The following is a 24,656-nucleotide window of genomic DNA, read 5'->3' as shown; positions in this document are numbered from 1 at the left end:
AAAACATAAGGATATTATAAGTTACCAAGGAGTTCCACAACCATATAAAAACACAAGGCCGGAGGTTTCTATACAGGTCATGGAACTCTGAGGTGACTTCTAATATCCTCATATTTTGCAACAGGGGCTACTTTATTTATTATAATACACATATAGGTTTCAGTGAGTCATGTGACAGAAATTACATCACTAAGCTCCGATTATAACCGATGACATCACTAGGCACCATTTATAAGGATGTAATTTACAGGATTTTCATGGCTCTTGTGTATTTTATATATATATATATATATATATATATATATATATATATATATATTGTATATTTTACATCTACATCCTTCTGTTGTAAAGCACTATGCAACATACTGGCGCCATATGGTAATAATAATAGCAGGCACAAAGTATAACAAGACTACCAGAAATAATTCTATACAAGGTTCACAGAGAAGTAAGTTGTATTATCGTGTAGGCAGAAGTAATATTTGCTTGTATATTGGGGGGGGGGGGTTAATGCTTTCCCTTATAATTTGTAGGCTTGTCCTACCAAGCAATTAAAACTGATATCTGTTTGCTAGATTGTAAACAGAGTTAACAATTCTAATCTAGGCTGTTCATCTCTGATAGCAGTTTAAATGCTAAAGCAATGGCACACTAGCCTAGACTAAGTCAAAACAGAAACAAATTAAAAAGTACACACACAAAATACCTAAAATACCTATTTTTGATTTTCTTGGAACATCCCTGTCTTACATGTGTCACTTGTCAGATCTAAACTGTAAAATACATTCAAAGTATTATGTAAACTGGGCATTTGGAAATATCCTCATTTTTGTTAATTCTCCATGGATTTTCTGAAACAGGAAGCCCGAGCTGTTATGTAACAACATTGGCAGAAAAAAATTACAGGAACTTAAAGTCCAGTTAGATCCACCAATGAAAATATTGCAAGAGCCCTTTAAATGAAATTCCCTCCTACTGTATATAGAGCAGAGCACAGAGAGGCACAGGCAGTTTAAAACCTGCACTCAGCTGCAAAGTTCTTTCCCACACCAAGCAGCTTGGATCCAGTTACAGGAGCTTCTCTAATCCACCTGCAGTACCAGACAATTACAGGGGAGAATCATGGCTGACCCCTTCATCAGGCACATCCAACTCCTGGGCTTTGAGAAAAGATTTTTGCCCAGCCAACATTATGTAAGCAGAATAATAATAATAATCCAATAATATATGGGGAGGGGGTATGTTTTTCACTAAAATTGGTCGGTTGCTATGGGTTACTACACCTTGTGTAAATGTTCTACTTACATTTCCCTTTTATATTTCCACCAAGCATCCCCTTAGCTTGGCTCCTAGTAGGTAGCATTATTAAGGCTGCAGGACGGACATACCTGGTTTAATGTAGATGTTGCTGCTATCACCATGTAAAATTCCAGCTCTGCTTTTAAGCTGCTAACATTCAGGGCATACGTGTATGTAAGGAAAGAAATATGCATTTATTTAAAAAGGGGGAGCCGAGAGTTGAAGTTCAGCAACAGCTACAATGCTGCATACTTGTGTACAATTTGTGTTAAAGTTGCAATATGTTCTTGTTGAGAGAATTACACACAAGAGCTTTTAAATATTTTTAAATATGTTTTCAATATTTAAATAGCTATGCACCATATCTTGCTGTGTTGTGACAAATCATTCGTTTGAGACTTACATGAAACCTGTTACACACAGAGCCTCCCCTGATCTAGAGGGTTTTGGGGGTACAGGAGAGAGAATAGCAGTTTATATTGCTCTTACGGCTGTTTTTATGTGTGTGGGAGCAAGCAGGGTGACCTTCCTGAGTCCCAAGCTTTTCAGAGATTCACAGTCTTAGGCCTTTTCTGGAAAGGGGCTTCAGCAGTGGGGTTAGATAAATACCTTATACAGTATAACAGCTGCTAGCCCTATAGACTCAAGATACCAGATTGTTGGATTATACTTAGGGCTACCACCAGCACTATCCTGGTTACATTTCCATAATTCTAGGTTTATTTAAATCTTTTGTTAAAGATTTAAATAAAAATGGTGTCCTAATCACTCCACTGAGACCCCTGTTACCTTATACAAGAGATGGCAGACAGACACAGACAGAAGGCTTATTTATTAAAGGTTGGATTTTAGTGGTTTTAGAGGTTTTTTGAAACCACAACTTAACTCACTTTCTCTAAAACCACAAATGTCATGACATTTCTTAAAAACATCGAAACTGAAAAAGCACAAATAGGAGAAGTCTCAGAAATGTTGCGTTAACTGCAACTTTTTCGTATTGTCACAGAGAAGGCAGCGACAAAAATATCCCAAAAATGATGAATCAAAGGCAGGTCTTCCAGTTGTTGATCTGCCATTGACTTCTACATGTTTTCTACAGGTTTTAGCTGGAGTATTTTTGTATTTGGGATTGTCTCTGTTTTGTTGCACAATAAATGCCAATAAAGTCACACTTTTTTTTTTCTTTTTTGGCATCAAGAAGCCCGATTTGAAAAATGTGTGGCTTAATAAATCATTGAATTTTTTTTAGTTATTTACTTAAAATGGACTCTGGAATGGGAGATAGCCTTCCTGTAATTTGAAGCTTTATGCATATCTGTTTCTGGATAGGAGATCCCGCACTGTACTAGAGTTTTACCACATGGACCTATTGTTATGGCAATGCTTGGTTAAAGGAGAATTCAACCCTTAACTAAAAAAACCCTACATCCCTACCCTACGTATACCCACCTCCCTCCTCCCCCCAGCCTAGCTTCCCCCTCCCCCTGGGAAATGCCCCTAACTTTTACCTTACCCTTCGGTGCAGATTCAGGGATTTCAGTTCACGGCAGTCATCTTCCGGGTCTTCGTGTCTTCTTCCAGAGCTTTAGCAATTTCCGTCCATTTTGGCGCATTCGCAGTTGTCGCAAACTGCAACTGCACATGCGCCACTTTGCCGGTCTCAGTCTCAGATTACCATAGACCCAGAAGATGGCTGCTGTGAACTGCGATCCCTGAATCTTCACCGAGGGATAGGTAAAAAGTTAGGGGCATTTTGCCCAGGGGGGAGGGCAGCTAGGCTGGGGGGGTGGAGGAGGGAGGGAGCGGGGTCTAAATAAGGTAGGGTTTTTTGTAGTTAAGGGTTGAATTCTCCTTTAAGGGTCCCACTTCATTGGTGAGTCCAGTGTCAGACTGGGCTGGTGGGACACCAGGAAAAAATCCAGTGGGCCCTTGTTCTTGTGGGACCCGATGACCCACACCCACTCCCAGCAACTTTCATTCTTAGGTGCAAAGAGGATGTAGAAGGTAAAGGAGTGGGAGGGGCATGGGGGGCTGTTTGGTCAGGGCTACCAGCAACTGGGATGGGGGGGGCAGCCCTGGTGGGCCCCAGAACCCTAGTCCAACATTGGGTCAATCTATTGATATGTATTGTCTGGCTCTAACTGTTGTACAGAAAAAACACTGCTTACTAAGACCAAACACAACTCGTATAACCTACTGTATGCTGTGTATTTCTAAGAACTTCTTTTGCTATTTATTTTATTACCAGTTTTGTAAGACTGAATTTCCATGTCTGTTGTATGAAGCAAAATGATTGTGTGTTCTTCTTCACAAGGTCTACATGTTCATGGTCAAGTGGCAGGATCTCACGGAAAAGGTTGTGTACAGGAAATTCACTGAAATCTATGAGTTCCATGTGAGTTTAACTATTGTGGGGTTTTTTTTCAAGATATTAAACCTGATTTGTTTGAGGGCTACCTTAAGCATTAGCATACGAAATAGAAGTGTCACCCTAATGTAGCCAGATATGGAGGATATGATGCATGATTATTATACAGAACATTTTATTGGAAACCTGGGCCATAGTCACTGTAGGAACCCCAGACAATGGAGCAATTCTGATCCCATGCAAGTTTTTAGAGAACGTTTACAATGGATACATCAAGATGAATGTCCATAGTAAAGTCCCAGTTTGCCAGTGCAGATAATAAAGGGTTTATTGAGTTTTCTCTGTCGAGATACACCTTATGTACAAACATTCCTGACATTACACTTTGGTTTCTAGAAAGCCTTAAAAGAAATGTTTCCAATTGAAGCTGGAGACATAAGTAAAGAACACAGGACTATTCCACACTTACCAGGTATGTCATCGACTATGAGTTTTTCTCAGTTATAATTATCGTTGGCAGATTATAACTAAAAATATAAATAAAAATAAACTGTTCCTTAAGTTGCATTGCAGCATTTCCCATCTGATTGTTCTTGTTTCGTTTTTGAGGTTCACTGTACATTTATGTCCCTCAGTTATAAAGATACAGGACTATGACTTGTGTGTGTGATTGATGGTAATGAATAATAGTAATGAACACACAGGTTAAAGTATCACTGAAAATTAATTTGAAAAAAAGTTATATGATTATATACATGGATATACAGGTAGCAAGGGACACGTGCTTATATAGTTTGATTTAAAAAGGTTTTATGAAAATTAACATTAATAATATAATATGAACATTATATTATGATCAGAGTTTCAGATAAACTGGATTGGTAAAAAAGCAGCCAGCCAAATGGCAATTTTTAAAGGGCACTTGTAGCTCATTATCGGGTACCTGTTGCAATCTGACTTCTTCTTCTGATCACTCAGCTGCTTATTGCAATGGTTTGTTTAATTAAATGCGTACACCAGCTTTCTGTATTAAACACATTATACTAATCTTATGTTTTATTAGTGCTTTACTTGTCCTTTATCTTTCACATCACAGTTTCTCAACCCTCTGTAAGAGTATAGACACAAAATGACTGTTAGGGGTTAGGTCAGGAGCCATAGTACAAGTAAGGCTTCTTTTAATATCAAAATTGAGACTAAGAAAGGAGAAGTGAAAACACACGTTGGTAAATTTATTCTTTTATAACCTCTCTTTGCTGTCACAAGAGAGATAAGAGGCTGGAATTTATTCAGTAATATGGTGTCATTCAGTAATAACCGGAGCATAGGCCCAGAGTTTCAGATAAGCAGTTATAATTACTGGGGGTGCCGAACATTTTGCACCAGTGAATTAACTTCTCTGTTAAAGTGTAGTATACAAACACTTTGGGGGTTATTTATCAAAGTCCGAATTTATCTCAATATTTTCTGCAATCAAATCTCAATAGTATCTCAATATTTTTCTCTGATCATATCCGCTCTAGTTTTTTTTACGCTTATTTATTAATACATTTTCCCGAAAATTTGCTTTGCGGGAAAAAATCTGATTTTCATGATTTTCACCATTTTTCCCGAATTTTCACCCAAAAACTTTGCGCACATCAAAAAATCATTGGGACTCCACCCATTGACTTATATGCAACCTCAACAGGTCTGAGATGCCGATTTTCATATTCGGGCCTTTCCATCCTTGGGGTTTAATAAATTCTGAAAAATTTGTGATTTTTTAAAAAATCACAAACGTTTCGCTATTTTTGCATGCGGAGTTTAGTAAATGACCCCCTTTGTGTTTTTAACACACAATTCGCCATTTTTCCCATAATTCCAATAATTGCGACTCATTTAATTGCTCCTGATGCACAAATGACATGTTCAGAGTGCAGAGTGGATTACTTAGGTTGTAGTCTGCCGCAACTATTGCTGAAACACATGGTGGGAACCCTGTATATCTAGAACTTTTATAAATATACACATGTAATATAAATAGATCCTTTATACAGTATGATGGCTGATGAATTAAGTTGACGTTCATTTCATGTTTCAGCTCCTAAATGGTTTGATGGTCTCAGGTCCACGGAGAACAGGCAGGTCACTCTGTCAGATTACTGTGCCTCTTTGCTCAGCCTCCCTCCTAAAATCTCCCGCTGCCCTCATGTTCTCAGTTTCTTCCAAGTCAGACCCGATGATGTTAACCCAGTAGCCAACAACACCAAGTAAGTTCGACCTCTTACCTTAGTGACTCTATGCAAAATTTAGCTTTAACAATCTGGGGATGTTCATTCTGGGACCAAATTGACTCTAGCTTCAAACCAGGTACTCTGAGCTTGTTACGGTTATAATCTATTTTATAGTGGTGTATCCATAAAATGTTGTTTTCCTTCCATGCTGTACAATTGTAACAGTTAAGAGTCTTGCTAAAAATTCACTGAGCATTCTTTGGTAGTTAGGTTGTTGGTTTTGGTTTAATTGACTTGGTTGAAATCTGGTAAATTGTTTAGGTGGCATCAGCAATTAAATACTAGATGTTTATTTTCCTTTCTGTGCATTTAGCCACAAGGTGTGCCTCATTGTAAAGCTTTGATCTTTGGTTTAATTTGAATCAGAGGATCTTGCACTTATTGGCATCTCTTGGTAAACAGGGAATGGCCAAAGAATGCATTGAAAAATCATGGCAGATTCTTAGGGGCAGATTTATCAAGGGTCGAAGTGAAAATTAGAATTTTTAAATTTGAATGTCAAGGTAGTTTTAGGGGCATATTTATCAAGGGGCGAATTTCGAATTGAAAAAGACCAAATAAAATGAAGTCGAAGTTTTTTTGGCTCGAATAGGTCCATTTTCGATCGAATAGGTCCGTATTCAGCTGAATTTGAATTGTTTGAATCGAAGGAATAGTGCATTCGATCAAATTAGATTCAACGTTTTTCTCAAAAAAAGCTTTGATTTTTCAAAGTCCAACAATTGACTCCAAATAGGTTCTAGGAGGTCCCTCATAGGCTAGGTTTTAGATGGCAGGTTTTAGATGGCGAATGGTCAAAGTTGAATTTTTAAAGAGACAGTACATGATAAATTTCGATTTTCGAATTTTCACATTTTTTTGCAAGTTCAAAACCAATTTGGACTATTCCATAGTCAAAGTATAGAAAAAAAAAACAAATTTGAATTTCTTCAATTAAAAAATTCACCTCAACCTTTGATAAATCTGCCTCTTAGTGTACTTTGACTAGGGAATAGTCCAAATTCGTATCGAATTTGAAAAAAAAAAATCGAAAATTAGAATATCGAAATTTATCATGTACTGTCTCTTTAAAAATTCGACTTTGACCATTCGCCATCTAAAACTACAACTAAAATTGGTGTTTTAGCCTATGGGGGCCCTCCTAGAACCCATTTGGAGTCATTTGGTGGATTTGAAGTTTTTTTTGGAAAATACTTTGATTCGAATTCGTTCGAATACGATCCGAATTAGAATACACTGATCGAATACAGCCTATTCAACCCAAGTCTATAACTAACTAGCAGGGTCATTGATCCTCCTCGTCTATCTATGTACTATGAACAACAGCAGATCAATATGTGAGAAACCACAAGATTCATACTGGGGTAATGCTCTATGGGATGATTTAGAAATAGTTGCCAAATTACAAAAGTGCAGTTTGCCAATAGCAACCAGTTAGCAATGTTTAAACTTGCAGCAGCAGATTTCCATAAGATAGAACACCAGTCCTTGTTTTCATTATTCTTAATGGCTTGTTGTATCTCATGCCAGTGGAAATATTTAACTTTTGTGCAACTTATAAAGTCTATTATTTTTAAAAATAAAACTATACAGTTAAAGGGATAGTTCATCTGTAAATTCATGTCTTCTATGTTGTAGACAGTGACATTCTGAAACAATTTGCAAAGAGTCCTTTTAATATATTTTGTACTTTATTAATTATTTAGCTTTTTATCAGCATTCCAGTTTGGAATTTTAGGAGATATCCGGTTGCTAAGGGCCCATTTACCTTAGTGACCAGGCAAACATATAGGTACATAGGAATCCCATATCAGACATAACCATCTCAAAAAAATGAGTACCGTGTGGGTTACAAACAATGTTCAATCATGACCTAGTGGAGAATTCAGTGTCAGTAGGGGGTAAAATAATAGCACATTGTTGGTACTAATTGTACTCCATTTCAAGTGTGCCTTAGAAATCAGCATTTATAGGTCTGCCTCTTGTGGTTGCTATGATTTACTAAACCTGAAAGGGGAGCCAAAAAAACAATCTGCATAATGAAAGAAAATATAATTCTAAGCAATGTTCCAATATCCATTTATTAAACATTTTCAATAACTTTAAAGTGAAGAGTTAAAGCAATTGTTATTAAAAGCAGTCGCTGCACAATATGTCAGTGCTGCACAATATGTTGGCGCGCTATAAATACATGTTAATAATAATAATAATATTTTGGTTTCTCTGCACTACTAATTCTCACAATGCCTTGCGCACTTTTTGTGATTTTTCTGAAGTTTTCTGTTTTTTTTGGACTCACAGAACATGCAAGGCTTTGTGGAAGGGACCTGACCCTGGCTATACTTTTTCATTGGTTTGTGCAGTCAGGCCCACAATGCAGAGAATAGTACAGGGCAGTCAGATACTGCTTTCAGTTGTAATTACATTTCTCTAAATTAGGGATGCACTGAATCCAGTATTCTGTTCGGGATTCGGCCAAGAGTCGGCCTTTTTCAGCAGGATTCGGATTTGCCAGAATCCAAGTGCCTGACCAAATCAAATCCAAGTGCCTGACCAAACTGAATATGAATCCAAAAAATCATGTGACTTTTAGTCACACAAACAAGGAAGTCAAAACTTGTTTACTCTTTTTTGCTCTCTTTCCCATTCATTTTCCTAATTTACATATCCAAATTAATCTTCAAATTCAGTTCGGTATTTGGCCGAATCTTTCACAAAGGATTCAGACGAATCCTAAAATAGTGGATTTAGTACATCCCTACTTCAAATCTTTTTTAAAATTATAAACAGTTCTTAATGTCTACATGAAAATTTTGGGGCAACTTGAAGCAAACAAAATCCAGTATGCTCTGAAATCCTTTGGAAAACCAAGACTTAGGCCTGGCATCAGCTAATTGATTCCATTATATTATGCCTGGTTGTACTCATGAGTGTTTTATTGCATTCACATTATATTGAATTGTTTAGAAGCAACTTGCTGAATTTTCTTGAGCTTGAAGCCCATTCAAAAGCCAATGAAATAAAAGGTTGTGTTTGAAGCTCACAAAAATGCACTAAGTGTTTAAAAATACATATAAAAGCAATATATGCTCAGCATGAGTTGGTAAATGCATAAAAAAACACCCTTAGTGGCAGTTTTGACATGAATGAAAATAAATGTATTTTTTCTGTTTTTCCAGTGGTCGTAAGCCTGAGACGTTTTTGTTGAAAGTTGACGCGTCTAAAAAAAATGTGTCAGGTTAGTACAAAGGATAGGATAGCACACCCATGACTGCATTGTTTTTGTACACTCTGTGTTTTTATATCTATCTATCTATCTATCTATCTATATATCTATCTATATATCTATATATATATATATATATATATATATATCTATCTATCTATATATCTATATATATATCTATATATCTATATATATATATTTATATATATATATATATATTTATAATACACAAAAGCCATGAATATCTTGTAAATTATATCCTTATATATGGTGACTAGTGATCTCATCAGTTATAAACGGTGAGTAGTGATGTAATTTTGGTCACATGACTCACTAAACTTGTGTATTATAATAAATAAAGTACCCCTTGTTGGAAAATATGAGGATATTTGAAGTCACCTTGGAGTTCCATGACCTGTATAAAAACACTCGGTAACTTATAACATCCTTATATTTTACAATAGGGGGTACTTTATTCAATCTATATATATATATATATATATATACAGAACTAAACAAATTAACCCAGCACTATCATTATACAACTTTAAGGAACAATGAGAATTTATCTGAATTAGGCAAAAAGAGACACTTTTGGTTACATGTTTTGTACAAAGTATGCATAAGCTGATGCGCCCCGCCAAGGCAGTGTCCATGCATCAGTTCCTACCTAAGTAAAAAGGATATTTTCTTTGGGATGAGAAAGACATACCTGCTTTTGTTTTTGTATATATATATACATATATGTATAGGTTGAGTTGATTTTTACCCAAAAAAATTGAGTTTTCAAGGATTTTTTTTTCTGTCAAAAATTCTTTTTACATTCAAGTTTTTAATGAAATCAGAAAACTTTCAAGTTTTGAGTTCATTCGCGGTATGAAAAAACTTACACACCTATACAACTCGACCTTTGATAAATAACCCCCGCTATGTATATACTAAATAAGCTGCTATATCACTGTAAAAGCAAATTTAAAACTTCAAATGTATGGTTAGGTATTATCTATTATGACCAGTAGGGATGTATGCTCTATAAGGAAAATAATCCAGAGATAGATATAAATTAATTTGCCCTTTAAAGAGAAACTATACCTCTGAACAATGTAGGTCTGTATAAAAAGATATTGCATAAAACAGCTCATATGTAAAACCCTGCTTCATGTAAATAAACCATTTTCATAATAATATACTTTTCTAGTAGTATGTGCCATTGGGTAATCATAAATAGAAAATTGCCATTTTAAAAAATAAGGGTCACCTCCTGGGATCCTAGGATTTACGGTGCACACAAACATACCAAACATGTTAGGTCACATGAGCCAATTAAAAGACAGAGTTCTGTCTTTTGCTTCCACACTCTTTCCGGTTCCAGTTAAAGCTGCAGTATTTCTGGTCAGGTGATCTCTGAGGCAGCACAGAGAATACTTGCAATATTTACTTAAATATATAGTCCAGTTTGGTAAGATTCTTTAATATGGCACTTAATTTGAAATTCTGTTGCTTAAATATTCATTTTGGGGGTAAGGTTTTCCTTTAATATATGACCCCCATCCCAATCTAAGATCATCTCTGGTATAAGGGGGCAGGACTGGCTTGAGTCTTCAAGTCCCTTCTCAACTTCGGGCAAGGTCGGATCCAGGTTCTGAAGAGCAGGTTAGGGTGGGTGCAGGTTGGGAAATTTCCAACCCACACATCAATACTGATAGATATTAATTATTATTATAATGCTTATTTTCACTTTTTGATAATATTGTAGATTCTTATTTTCTCTGGGTGGTCACTTCAAGCCTGTAAAAATGATCCTATCAAATAAGCTCCATGAATGCACATTGTGTATGTGTATACGAACAAAATGAACATTTAGGAAATACTATGGAAGTTCATTCAAGCTTGAACCACACATTTGGCAAACAACTCTGACCTTATTTAATTCAGTATATCCTATTGTTTGAATGATAATAAATAAAGTCCTATGTTCCTCCAGATATAACAGGACCCATTATCCTGCAGTCATACAGAGTGATAGCTGACTTTGAAAAGAATTCCAAGAGTGAGCTGGCGGCGAAAAATGGCGATGTGGTAGAGGTAGTGGAGAAATCTGAAAATGGTAAATGTAGATTTGAATCTATAGGCTCATACCACTGACATTCATAGGAGAAATTGATCAATAATAAGCTTAATTTCAGATGGGCAACTGGGAATGAAGAAAACCCAAGGGAAATTGCATTTAACAAAAATAGGGAAATGTACACAATGTTACCAGTTTGTGGCAACTGTACTGTAAGGAGTCTTGCAGAACACAGGATATTAACTCATTATTCCTTGCCCAGACATGATCAGCTTTGAGCAATATACTCTCAGCATGGTTATCAAGTACTTACTATTGGAACATTACTGGGAGAATTCACAAAGCTGTAAAGTAAATTACACTTGGGTTAGAAACCTATAACAACCAATCAGATTTTTGCTTATGTCTTTGTAAATATAAAAGTGGCCATAGACTCAAAGATCCGCTCGTTTGGCGACATCGCCAAAGGAGCGGATCTTTCCCCGATATGCCACTAACGGCATGTCTATATCGGGGGTAATTCAAACGTTCGGCCGTATGGCCGAACAATCGAATTACGATGCACCAAGGGGCTCCGACGGGTCGGTCGGTTAAAAATCAAACCTTCCCGATCGATATCGTGGCCAGATATCGATCGGGAAGACCCGTCGGAAGCCCCCATACACAGGCAGATAAACTGTGAAATCGGTCCAAACGACCGATATCGGCAGCTTTATCTGCCCGTGTATGGCCACCTTAAGTCGTCAGAGTTATCTTCTCACTGGTAGCTATGGGTTACTACTCCAAAGTAAAATCACTCTGGTTTTATGGATTCCTCATCGTACCTTGGATAAATATGTTAAGGACTTACCTTTAGTCTTCTAATCTGCTACTTCTGATAAATGAATGTGCCAGACAATGAGTCAATGACAATGAGTCACATTTTAATTATTGGGTGTGTGAAGGAAACACTTTGAATTTCAAATGATACCCTACCATTTGGGTTGTGTTCTTTTCTTCTAGGCTGGTGGTTCTGTCAGCTAAGGAACAAGCGGGGATGGATGCCTGCTGCTTATCTTGAGCCTTTAGATGGCCCAGATGAGTCTGAAGAACAGGATCCTAATTATGAAGGTAAGGAGATCCTTCATGTTGCCAGAGCTTTTGCATCCTTTACCTAGTGCAGCCGCCATGGGGGTTATATTGATTAGTGCACCTGGTTTCTGTGGGCCTTATTTTCTTTTTAACCTGTACTTTTAGGAAAAACAACATGTAGACTCCTTAGCAAAGTCATTTGTTGATTATTGTGTTCATATCGTTTCCATATATTGAACAAGACGTCCTGTTAGTATTTCCCTAGCAATGCATTTATTTGCTAAGAACAGGACAACACATAATAGGGGTGAAAATATTTTTTCACTCGAGAAATAAAATAAACGTTTATGAATAAAAATATACATGTGGGGGTCTAAATCTTCTGAACTAATGAAGTATGAATGTGACTGCACATTTTTCAAACATATTTATATGCGTAAAGTGTTTAATCCATTATTAAACATTCATTATAAAAGTGAATTTCATAAACACCCAACTGATGCCAAATTAATGCTGAAAATGAAAATTGAATATAAGCTTCATGATACTGAAATAAGAAACTTTCTAAATACAATCAATTAAAAATTCGGTACCGTTTCTGAAATAATCAAGTTTATCCTCACTATTCCTCTCTCAGCATCTGTTTCACCTCATTCATATTCATTCAGGATTTGGGTTTCAGATCAATGATCCAATATATCTTATAGGGGGGCTCCTTTTGCCTAGAAGATGTATTAGAGCTCACTATATTAAAAACATCAGAAATCCTGTCTCTCTACATGTAGAATTTGTGCAAAAGGCAGTTATTTTGTTAGATTTTGTACTGGAATGAGTGAGTTCTAATACATCTGCTAGGAAAGGAAGCCCCCTATAAGATATATTGGATCATTCATCTGACACCCAACTGCTACATGAAGACAGAATGAATAGAAACAGATGCTCAGAGAGAAATAGTGAATATAAACTTGATTATTTCAGAAACTATGCAGAGTTTTTATTTGTATTTACAAAGTGTGAGGAAACTTATATTCAGTTTTCATTTTCACAGTAGTTCCCCTTGAACTAATACTGAAAGTGAAGCTATTATTTAATACTAACTCAGATCTCGCATAACCCATTATAGTCAGTGGGACAAGTAGAAGAGAAGATTTTTTTACATTATGTGAAATGTGGAATGAAAACCACTTTTGTACATGCTGCTAAAATTATGCCAAAATGAATTACCCTGCTTTATAGTAACGCCTTATAGTAACAGGGTGTACTTTGGCATTCAGGTGTGCAGTGTATTTCCATTCCATTTTGTACATACTTTTATAAATAGATCCTCCAATATTTCTTTTACATGAGTTGGAATATCGTAAACATCCCTTTATTATGCTGCTTTTACTGTAGCACACTATTCCTGTTATAATGACGCTTAGACTGTGGCTTTGTTGGACTGGTAGTTTAACCTAGATTATCCATTTCTGGGTCTTTAGGTGACCTGCATATTACCACAAAAGACTATACAGGAGAACTAGATGATGAGCTGAATCTCAAGGAAGGAGAGAATGTTGAAGTCATCCACAAGCTGCTGGATGGTTGGTGGGTTGTCAGGTATGTGCCTTGTCTTAAGGTAGGAATAGTATTGCTGTAGTAACGAAAGGATAGTGGTTCAATAAATAAATTCAATATTAGAAATAACTATCAGGCCCGGATTTGCGGCAAGGCCGCATAGGCCCGGGCCTAGGGCGGCAAAAAAATAGGGGCGGCATGCCGCCCAGCCGCATTATGGGGACGTGTGCGTCCCCATTCAATAGCAGCAGCTGCGCCGGCGTTTTTTCGCCGGCGCGCTGGGAAGGGGAGGTGAGGAGGGCACTAGGACCGCGCGGCCGCCTGGTCGGACCGCATAGCCTAGGGGCGCCTGTTAATGAAATCCGGCGCTGATAACTATCCTAAAAAAAGTATAATTTCTGATTTTTTGTTGTGCAGAACCCAAAAGAAAATGGATGTGTTCTAAGCATGATGATATATAATTTATAATGCACTATAAGGAGTGAATGCTATTGGTTTATTGGCTGCTCTGGGTGCTATAAGAAAAACATAATTCTACCTTGTTCATAGTTTGGCTCCACTAGCTCATTATTTCAGTGGTGTCTATTAATGTGTTATTAATGAGATTTACTGTAAAAATGTTGGGATGCAGACATTGAAAATCAGTTTTCAACTGGGTTTTTTTACCTGGGGATTTCTTAATTATTTATTGTATTGTCCTATACAGTATATCTAAAGTTTGGGTTATAAAATTATTATCTGGTTGCTAGGGTCTCATTTGCCCTAGCAACCATACAGTGTTAAGTGAATAAGAGAAGGCCTTAATCGTAATGCTCCCTTGTCAGAATAATATATGCATATATGTTTGGCTCAATATATATATAGAACAAATGTATTGTAACGGGGTCAGTTTACTGTGAAATGGTAACATTGTTACTGAAGTTCTACTGACGTAACTGTTTTATTCTGTGTTATGCTGTCGGTGAATAAAGAGTTAAACTCTGACTCTCTCTTATACAGAAAAGGCAGCATCACTGGATATTTTCCAGCCATGTATCTACAGAAATCTGGCGAAACAGCCCCTGCCAATGAAAATCTGTCAAAAAGAAAAGGCTTGCCCCCAAGGAGGTGAGAGCACATGCACAATGAAAGTCTTGTTTTCACACTATAAATAGTATAAATACTGGCTATGTACAGGATGACTGACATCAGGACTGTGACACTTTTAGAAAGAACTGATACTAAAATAAGTATTTATACGATACATAATGAAGGGACAGGGCACGCTCCAGCTTTGTCCTCCTGGAAATATTGGGGCTCATTTATCCGCACTGGACAAATTTACACCTGGACAGTAACCCATTGTAACCAATCAAATGTTTGTTTTCACTGTTCTACCAGTAGCTGGCTGAAAAATAAATTGGTTGCTATGGATTAATGCCCAGATGAAAATTTGCCCAGTGTTGACAAATGAGTCCCATTTTGTTAGCGCAATTGGGAATGGTCAGGGACCGAATCTGCTCAAGACATTTTGAATTAATTCTCCTTAAACTAGGAGAAAAGGTTTACAATAATATAGATTTTGTTAAAATCGGTAAAAAAAACTCCAGTTTATACTTCCAAGAGAGTAACTAACAGGTTACACACTTATAGGTGTTTGTATTATTTCCCTTTAAAAAAATCTACTTGCATAAAAGCTTTTAGCTGCGGAGGGGACATGAAGTCTATTTTTTTCTGCAGTGACAAAATTTGCTACTGAAAGACTTATGGGGACTCATTTATTAACATTGGGCAAATCCCATGGAAACCAATCACATTTTATTTTCGTTCTACCTGCAGCTAGCTGGTTGCTATGGGTTACTGCCCAGGAGAAAAAAATTGCCCAGGATTGATGAATGAGCCCCTGAAGTATGCAAAACTCATTAGCAGAGAAATTGACTTTCTAGGAACCATGATAAAATAGCATTCCTGTGCAGAACTACAGATTCAACATGCCTATTGTATACTGTCAATCCTTCACCTATTTTATTTAGATTTGGTATCTCTCTGTTTCATTTTAACCCTTTTCCTATTTTTCTTCTTTGAAGGAACAGTGCAAGTTGGCCTTGCCCATTAACCATTGCTGCAAAGCAGTACTTGCCTCCAAAAACTAGATATTAAAGTATATTTATTTGAATTTAAGAGATCTGGAAATTAGGTTTATAGTTCTTAAGTACAGAAAATCTGTACCTTGTGAGAAATCATTCCAATGACTACTCGGTAGATAAATCGTAAATGTAATTAGGCAAAACAATTTCATCTAGGCACTTGTTTTACCTTGTAGAGCCACTATTTCAAATGCAAACAGTATTCACAAACAAGGTCGAAAGCAGATTAGCCAGGATACCTACAGGAGAAACAGCAAGAAGTATATAAAGCAACGTCAATCCATCATTGACCCTAAAAGCCCAGTTATAACAGGTATGTATAACCCTTTTTAACATACAGCAGTTCCAATCATGTCTGTCACATCCTGGCTTAGTTTAAGCTTGAGCTGAAGTTAACTTTTAGTATAAAGCAGACAGTTGTCACAGTTCCAACAAATGTTTTGTTCCAAGTTGAGCAGTTGATCACATTAATTTCGTATGGAACTGTAGTACAAAGCTCATTTCAGCATGAGCACTCTTCATTAATACCCTTGAAAACCTTACGTCCATATATACATGGAGCTCAGCTTCCAAACAATAAACTATCAAAACTCTATTTTCTTGTTCACCTGCTCTTCAGTTTGTCACTTAAACTGATTGTGTGGATGTTGCTGTGTTCTACTGAAATACATTCACTTTTTGTGTTGCTTTTTTTCTGTTGGGTAGAAGAAAATAAAGAGGAAGAAAACAAATCTAAAACCCAGCCTACAATTCCCCCAAGACCCAGCAAAGAACTCATCCTGGACCGTTGCTCAGAGAACACAAAGAACAAGATCAGAACATTGAACTAAGTCATCCTGAGATCATGTGATGTTTATAGTTAATGTTTCATATCTTTAGTGCAGTGTTATAGCAGGTCTCGTAGGGCCAGAATCGGATACTGTGGGAGCACTCTCTCAATAATTAGATGTAGATAGTTCCAAATGGTATAGGGTTTTTATATTGGCCATAGAGGAAATAATGGGAATTGTCCAACAGTGGGACACACTCTTCACTATGCTTTACTGAATTTTCACTGGTGAGTTAGGATTGACATGCAAACCAATAACATTTCTATACATATATATATACCCGTTAAATAGAAGCCGTATTTAAGGTATGGTCTGAGGACTCTGTAGTTTGTACTTGGATGTAACATAAAACCTGCATTTGTACACAATGTGTGTCTCTAAAGAGGATTGAGAGAGACCAGGGAACAGGGACAGGTAGGTGACAGGTAGCAGATGATGTCCAAATAACTTTAAATAATTTATTACATTTTTAGTTGATTTTTTTTTTTGGACAATGTGAGATTCTAAGACATAGGAGATTTTGGGATTGCTTTTACTTTTTATTTTTTTTTTTTAGATAAACCACGCATGTACTGTATATTATGCTTGCTATCTCTGCAGCTAGTAGACCTTACGTGTGTTATTTTGCAAACAGTTGTAATTGTAACAGCTGCAAAAATAAAGAATGGTTCTTTTTGTCTAAATGTGTTTATTTTTGACAAATTCTAATAGACTCTTAGGGGCATCTTGGTAAAAAAAAAAATATTGGATAACTTATTAACCATTTGCATTGCAGCAGTGCAGAAAAGATTGGGTTATATACAAATGACCTGTCACGTACAGCTTCTAATCAAATGTTATTTGTTCTAACTACACAAGCCCAGCAAAAGCTGATTCTTCATGCTAATGGATTCATTTGATTTCTGACGAAATCAGTGGGTTATAGGGCTAGGGAAAACTTTACCCATATTTGTACATAACAGAGTCATATATGTTAATAGCAAGTGATTCTCTGACTGGAGGCAGCTTGGCTTGGAAGCTAGATAAAGCGTATTAGGGCTCACAACTAGTGATGGGTGAATTTGTCCCTTTTTGATACTGCGAAAAATTTTCCCTCGAAGTTCACGAAACTGATAAAAATCAGCGAACGCCTGGGTCAATTTTGGCACTGGCGCTAAAGTCAATGGCTGTATGAATAATGTTGACAGGCGATGGTTTTGAAGCGAGCAAATTTTCCAACACGCATCCAAAATTTTTTGATGCCATTGAATTTTCGGCAAATTCTGTGAAACACGGAAATTTGTCGCAAATTCTTGCCTGGCAAATTTATTCGCCCATCACTGCTCACAACTGCCAATGAATGATGAATGTTTTATCATCACAAACACTCTGAATGGTACTGACCTGTATTCTGGTAAGTTGTTAAAGGAGAGAGAATCTATACAGATCCATTACTAGGGTGCCGGTGGACAATAGGTGCATAGTTTCATTAAAGAGGTGCTGGAGAGACTTTCAGTGCTATAAAAGATGATGTGCCCTTCCATTGCATGGGTTGCTGGGGGACAGAGTCATTCATGTTTCTTTACTGGGGTGCTAAAGACAGAAATAGAGCTAGTATAGTACAGGGGTGCTACTAAATGATTTTGTGCTGTTTCTTCACAGAGCTATATTGCTGTTCCATCAAAGGGACATGCTGTGGGAGAGATAAGCACTGCTGCATACCAACACCAATACAACTTTGTAGCCCAGGGTTCTGACTTCCAAACATAGACGATACAAGAAAAGCAAAGGTCTGTTTGGTTATTATTGACAACTGCTCTTTACAATTTAGCACCTATGTTCATAAGCGAGTCCTGAGACGTTTACCTAATCTTCCTTTACAGTGTTTAGAGTTGCACATTCTTTCTTTAGGAACACTGTGTTATTTTCATATCTGATTAGTACCTAGTGTAGGTGTAGAATACAATAGGCTCTATGTAGCCAAGCAATTGACTGCTAAGCAGCTGAAGCAAATTCTTGGCTATGAGTATTAGTAACAACCCAGGCCTCTTAATCATAATACTTTTCATAAAAATGTGAACTATTGTCTGTTTGATATATGGTTATATTACACTGACCAAGAGTTGTAACATTTCCTCATTTCTTCCCGAAAAGAGGAACAGGAAGCCTGTTTTGAAAGGCTTGTAACCATTTCCTCACTAAAAAAGAGATGGGGAAATCACGAAGCATGCATGTCTTCATTAATTACGTTCCTGTGCTGTTATTTTCTGCAAAATAAAAAATGTGCCGATCTGCTCTCTAGTGTGTCTGCACCCAGAGACACTGTGCTTGAGGGAACTTAGGTGCAAAAAATGCATACTCACGTGAAAGATATATTACAGGTATAGTTTGTCTCATTTGAGCCTGTAGTCATACCTCAAAGCAATACTCTAACACTCTATTGCCCCAGGCAGCAGCTTCTCAGTCAAGAGGGCTTATTAATGAACAGAGCATTGTGTGTAATATAAGTCCTTGGGTCTCTCTCCGGACACAGTATCCTTTCCTCCATTTATGGTCAGTCCTGGGTTTGTGAACAGGCCACAAAGGTCTGGATCTAGGGAAGCAAAAACTGGGGGGGGGGTTGTTCTGCTGCCTGCTGGTTGCATCACCACTGCGGACAGGATGGGAAATTTGGACAGCGGTTTGAATCTCCAGCCCACCCATTTCCCAGTGGAAGACATTGCAATGGAGCCAAAGAAGCAGAGCCAGCAGGGGAAGTGGGTTAGTGTGAGGATTGTCAGCAATGGGAGGTTGAGGAGGGGGTATGAGTGCCGCCCGGGGTGGTCGGGTGCATGGGGGTGCGAATGGGGGGGATGGGGTGCAAGTGATGAGGGGGTCTAGGGATGCAGCATCTTGAAATCTGGCCCTGTTTATGGTTTGCAACCCACAACTCACTTTTCACCTACCTGACTAGGATTAAACTTTTTTTCTTTTCTTCACAGCTCATGCTAATGTGTACACACTGATGTTATACAGACCTGTGAGAAACCTCCCAGACCAAGCCAGTTAATGAAGGAGCTTCTAATTAGATTGTGTTCAGATACATAACCATAGAATGGTTGATAGCGAGTGTCATGAGTCCTTTTTGCTCTAGCTTGCAGTGTATATAAAAATATAGTAGCAGCAGATGCTGACAAATAAAGCATAGGCCTCCATACTGGATTAGTGTTCAAGCCCTTTTCTGAACACAGTTTCCCTTAGAGTCTCCACAGTCCCAGAGCTTGTCTGTAAATTGAGCTTGATACTGTCTCTACTAATCAGAGAATAATCAGAGACTAATCAGAGACTAGAGTTCGGCAGCAAGTTCATACTTTTGCACCTGTTTGTGCTCACTCACACTAACTAAATTCATGAGTGTCTCAGAGCAGTAATGTGTGGAATACAGATGTGAATGTTTTGTACACATATTAAGCCCAGGCCTAGGGCAGCATGAATTAAGGTGGTGTTATGCTGCCCAGCCGCACGGTTGATTTGTTTGATTCCGCAGCACTAGCCACTAGGCGCTAGTACTCCGGTTAGAAAAATGGATTTGCATGCGCACGATCCTTTGGGAGTGCCGGAGGATGCCGGCCTAAGGGTGGCCCTGTCTATTTCCTGAACCAGCAAGTGTATTTTTATTTAGTTGTAATATTGTTGTGTAGTTTGCTCTTTTGAAAAATTAATTTCAGTGCAGAATTCTGGTGGAGCAGCACTATTAACTTTTTTCATGTTTTGCCATGAAGGTATCCCTTTAAGCTATGCAAGCTATGTAACTTACATCTTACCTTGTTCCCTCTGTCTCATCCACTAAGTCTCGCCAGAGTGCAGGGGAACTTGGGTCACCAGGGTTAGAATAAAGAAGTTCCTCAAAATCTATTTCATTTTCAGACACTTTGCTGAAAGGATATTCATGATTAATCAGATGCATTTCAATGCATAAATGTCTTTGCATGTAGAATAAGGGGAGCGAGATAGTGTCTCATCTACTAAATCCCCAGAATAGATATTCAAATTCAGGGGGATTGGAGTCAGCAGAAGTCGAACGAGGAATATTTTCCTCTTCCTCAAAATCCATGTCATCTTCAGGCAGTTCACTATAAGCATATACAAATAGTCATGCTAATTGGCATTCATTAGAATCTCTTGCAGCAATATCCCCTATAGATTACTTGTATGGTAATAACAAATATGACCTTGGCAGGAGAATAATAGTGAGCAAATGCCCACAAACCAACTTACCTGTTTGATGTATTTTCCGTCTCCTCAATAATAACCTCAGGCTCTGATCCAGACAAAGGACACTGAATCTACAAATAATCAAATGAGGAAATGTTTATTGACCTTAGAGAGAGGTGCAAGAGGAGATATGAACTGAATTAAATCACAGAGGCAGTGCTTATTCTAATAAACAACGACACATCCTTAAGAATGGCAGAAATGTCCTCAGTCTACAAAATAACTAGTGTAGTGTAGGTGGCTTGTGTGTGTTCCTTTTCCTAAAGGAAACTAAAATCTATGAATTTACCTTTTCTTAACAATCTTACATGGTATAGTAATAACTACCAGCGGTTGTTAATGATTTTTTGTGGGAATTTAATAATAGAGCTGTATATTAATATCAAAATGTGCTTCAGTGAAGGCAGGACTCTCTTTATTTGATCTATGAACAAAGTCAAATCCACCAGAGGGCAGTATCATATTGGAATGTGATCTCTAAATGATTATTATCTAGAACTGTGAAGCATGAAGTTATTTAAATACTCTGTGTAAACACTGATTTGTTTAACTTAGTTAAATAACCAGGGCCTGTCTTACCAACTGTGGGGCCCAATTGGAACAATTTTGGCAAGGCCCCATAGTTTTGTTGTCTGGCACAGATTTCCAGGGCTGGGTGGCAAATAGTGACTGCACTTCCCTCTGTGCCATTACTGCTGCAAGTAAGGGCAGAGTCGGACCAAGACAGCCAGGCACCCTAGGCAACCCAGCCGGCCGCCTCGTCCCCTCCATTGTGCGCGCTCCTTAGTGCACCGACTTCATGTGTGCACTAGGTACGTCGCATGCTGATGTTAGGAGGGGTGTCAGAGAGCGCACAAAGTGTGTGGAAAAGGGCCTGGACCAGGAGTAAGTGGTTGGAAGAGGTACATGCTCTGTGCCCCTTCAGCTTTGTACCCTACGCATGTGCCTCTTCTGCCTACACCAAGTTCTGGCCCTGAGTTGGGGTTAGGGACATCGTTCCATCTAATTTTTTAACCAGTGGCATATAGTTCATCATGAAGGAATGCTTTGGTTGGTGAGGGGAAGCTTCTCTAAAGGAATGTGCTTTAAGAAATGAAGATTCATCTTTCTTTGTTTACTATAGGACACATTTTCTGTGCATTCTATTTTATTTGGGGCATGAAGTGACCACCGTTTCCCTTCTTTACTTACGTTACATTCGGAACGTAACATTCGGAATTGGAAATATTTTCCCTTCTCTATTTATTTAATGTAAAATTTTCAATAAACCAGAATTAAAAAAAAAAAAAAAAGGCACCATCCCAAGCACTTGATTAATTCTCTCCCCAGGTCACAGATGTTGTGAGTTTTGTGTATAGATAGTGACCCCCAAAAAGGATGTGAGGATCTACAAGTCACGGGGAACAAGTTCCTAGGTTATTCGCCCAAATGAATTGCTGAAACTATAGACTGGGCAAAAAGTCAAATCGGAATGAGCCTGATGATCCCACAAATAGAATACAAAATGATTGTATATACTATGTAAGTGAATATCATTCATATAGTTATAGGATAAAGGAAATAGTAACAAAACATTGGGACAGAGATTAACGTGTACCTCCACAATGGTTGTCTACATTATGTAGGGGGTCAGTACACACTCTCACTGTATATAATGTGTTGTGTTATCACCCATAATGCAGCATTTCCCCCACAATTCCAGCATAATTGTGGCCTAAGGGAGGTGAACATTCAACAGACAGGGCTAGCCCGAGGCCTCTGACGCAATTCACAATTTTAAATGGGCAGTATTTTCTTAGTCCGGAGTGCCCTCAGTTTTTTCTAATTTCACAGTAATGAATGAGCCCATCTATCATGTTATCTTATTCAAGCTAACTTGTCAAACAACTAAGCAAATGAACTGGCAGAGACACAGTGATTTCAGTGCTGTGCAATCAGAAGGTATAATTAATGAAGGTAATGTGGCATTCAGGAAAAGAAAAACTTTAAGGGCAGTGACACACCAGGAGACTAATCGCTAGTTTGTGTTTGTGCCCTGCTCTGCCTGTGTGTGTGCTTTGCCTGTGTGTGCTGCTCGTCTAAGTCCTGCTCTGCATGTTTATGCCCTGCTCTGCATGTGTGTGACACACTCTGCCTGTTAGTGCCCTGCTCTGCCTGTGTGTTGCCTGCTCTGCCTGTGTGTGCCCTGCTCTGCCTGTATGTGATATACTCTGCCTGTGTGTGCCCTGCTCTGCCTGTATGTGATATACTCTGCCTGTGTGTGCCCTGCTCTGCCTGTATGTGATATACTCTGCCTGTGTGTGCCATACTCTGCCTGTATGTGATATACTCTGCCTGTGTGTGACATACTCGTGTAAGCCCTGCTCTGCCTGTGTGTGCCCTGCTCTGCCTGTATGTGATATACTCTGCCTGTGTGTGACATACTCTGCCTGTGGAACATAAGCCTGGTATTTGTTCTGGGGGTTTGTTAGTATTTGAAAATAAATTATTGTTAGGGGTCCCTAAGGTGTTTAATCATGTGCTGGGAGGGCTGTGTTATCCAAGGGGAGGAGGAGGCATATGGATTTATTAAGGGTATGTCTTAATATGACAACTTTTTTTCACATATGAGTGATAAGTGATATCTCTGCAGTGAGCACCAACCATTTGTTTTTTAGGTGTGCTACCACAATTAATGTCGATATAGTCTTATGGTAACATGGGTGTGGTTTAAATTAGGTGTTGTTTCCAATTTGGTGCAACAGATATATCACATTGAAAGGGGGAACACCCCTTCGATCTGCATATATTATCTCCTGGATCACTAAAAGAGCATGACAGTTCAGAGCATAAAAGTTAACTTTTTTTTTTTTTTTCTCCTCTGTTTTCTTTTATATGTTTCTATGCTTATTCCTTACTGTGTTCCCACTGTAACCAGAATAATGATACATGACTCTGTTGTAATTTGCACTTTTCTATTTTATTGCACTCGGAGAATTGTGTACCAGTTATCGCTGTCTGTGCAATTCAATAAAGCATTTCTCTGGTTAAAAAAAATTAGGTGTAAAAACAGGGAGTGGTCAACACTGGCTTCCATTATCGGCCCATCCTATGTAGGCAGGAAAATTTCGGCCCTGGGTATCACAGAAGTTGGCCAGCACTGCCACAGGCAATAATGCGGATAATGGATCCCATACCTGGACTAGGTTTCCTATTCTGTTCCCAGGTCTATCTCCAAATTACAGGCGTGGGTCCTTCAGTACAGCACCTGGTACCGCAAAGGTATGTGTTCAAGGCTTTAAGCTCTCCACCTCGGTTTCTGCAGATCTCCAAATTACTGTGGATAATTTTCAGGTGTATCAGAGTACTACCAGCAAAAAACCTTAGAAAATAGCACAGCAAGAAGTATTCATAGGGTTCTCATTATCAGATTAGTGAGAATGCCCCAGACTTCAGGACACACTGAAGAAGACTTCACAGCAGCACCCTGAATTGAGCCCCAAATTGCAGGGCCTTGCCTTCCAACATGACACATCCTTTTTGGTTGATGTAATAGTGTGATGTAGTTGTGTTGTAAGGTTTTAGGAGTGATGAATGCAGATTAGTCACAGGAAATGACTCAC

At 38.1% G+C, this 24,656-nt stretch overlaps 1 protein-coding gene across 1 annotated transcript; it reads left to right on the top strand.

Moving 5' to 3' along the window:
* The first annotated feature begins 1,002 nt into the window (after positions 1–1,002).
* On the top strand, positions 1,003–17,498 carry ncf1.L (neutrophil cytosolic factor 1 L homeolog). The gene is made up of 11 exons (XM_018246950.2): positions 1,003–1,197; positions 3,617–3,697; positions 4,067–4,142; positions 5,754–5,922; positions 9,126–9,184; positions 11,157–11,279; positions 12,243–12,350; positions 13,790–13,907; positions 14,865–14,972; positions 16,168–16,304; positions 16,697–17,498. The coding sequence occupies exons 1-11, from the start codon at positions 1,126–1,128 to the stop codon at positions 16,819–16,821; spliced, it is 1,176 nt and encodes a 391-aa protein (XP_018102439.1). The 5' UTR covers positions 1,003–1,125; the 3' UTR covers positions 16,822–17,498.
* Positions 17,499–24,656: the final 7,158 nt, after the last annotated feature.

The sequence above is a fragment of the Xenopus laevis genome, chromosome 2L (genome assembly GCF_017654675.1).
Source record: "Xenopus laevis strain J_2021 chromosome 2L, Xenopus_laevis_v10.1, whole genome shotgun sequence".
In the NCBI taxonomy this organism is placed as follows: Eukaryota; Metazoa; Chordata; class Amphibia; order Anura; family Pipidae; genus Xenopus; species Xenopus laevis.
Note: the sequence above shows the minus strand (reverse complement) of the source record. Positions and strands in the feature narration are given on the sequence as shown.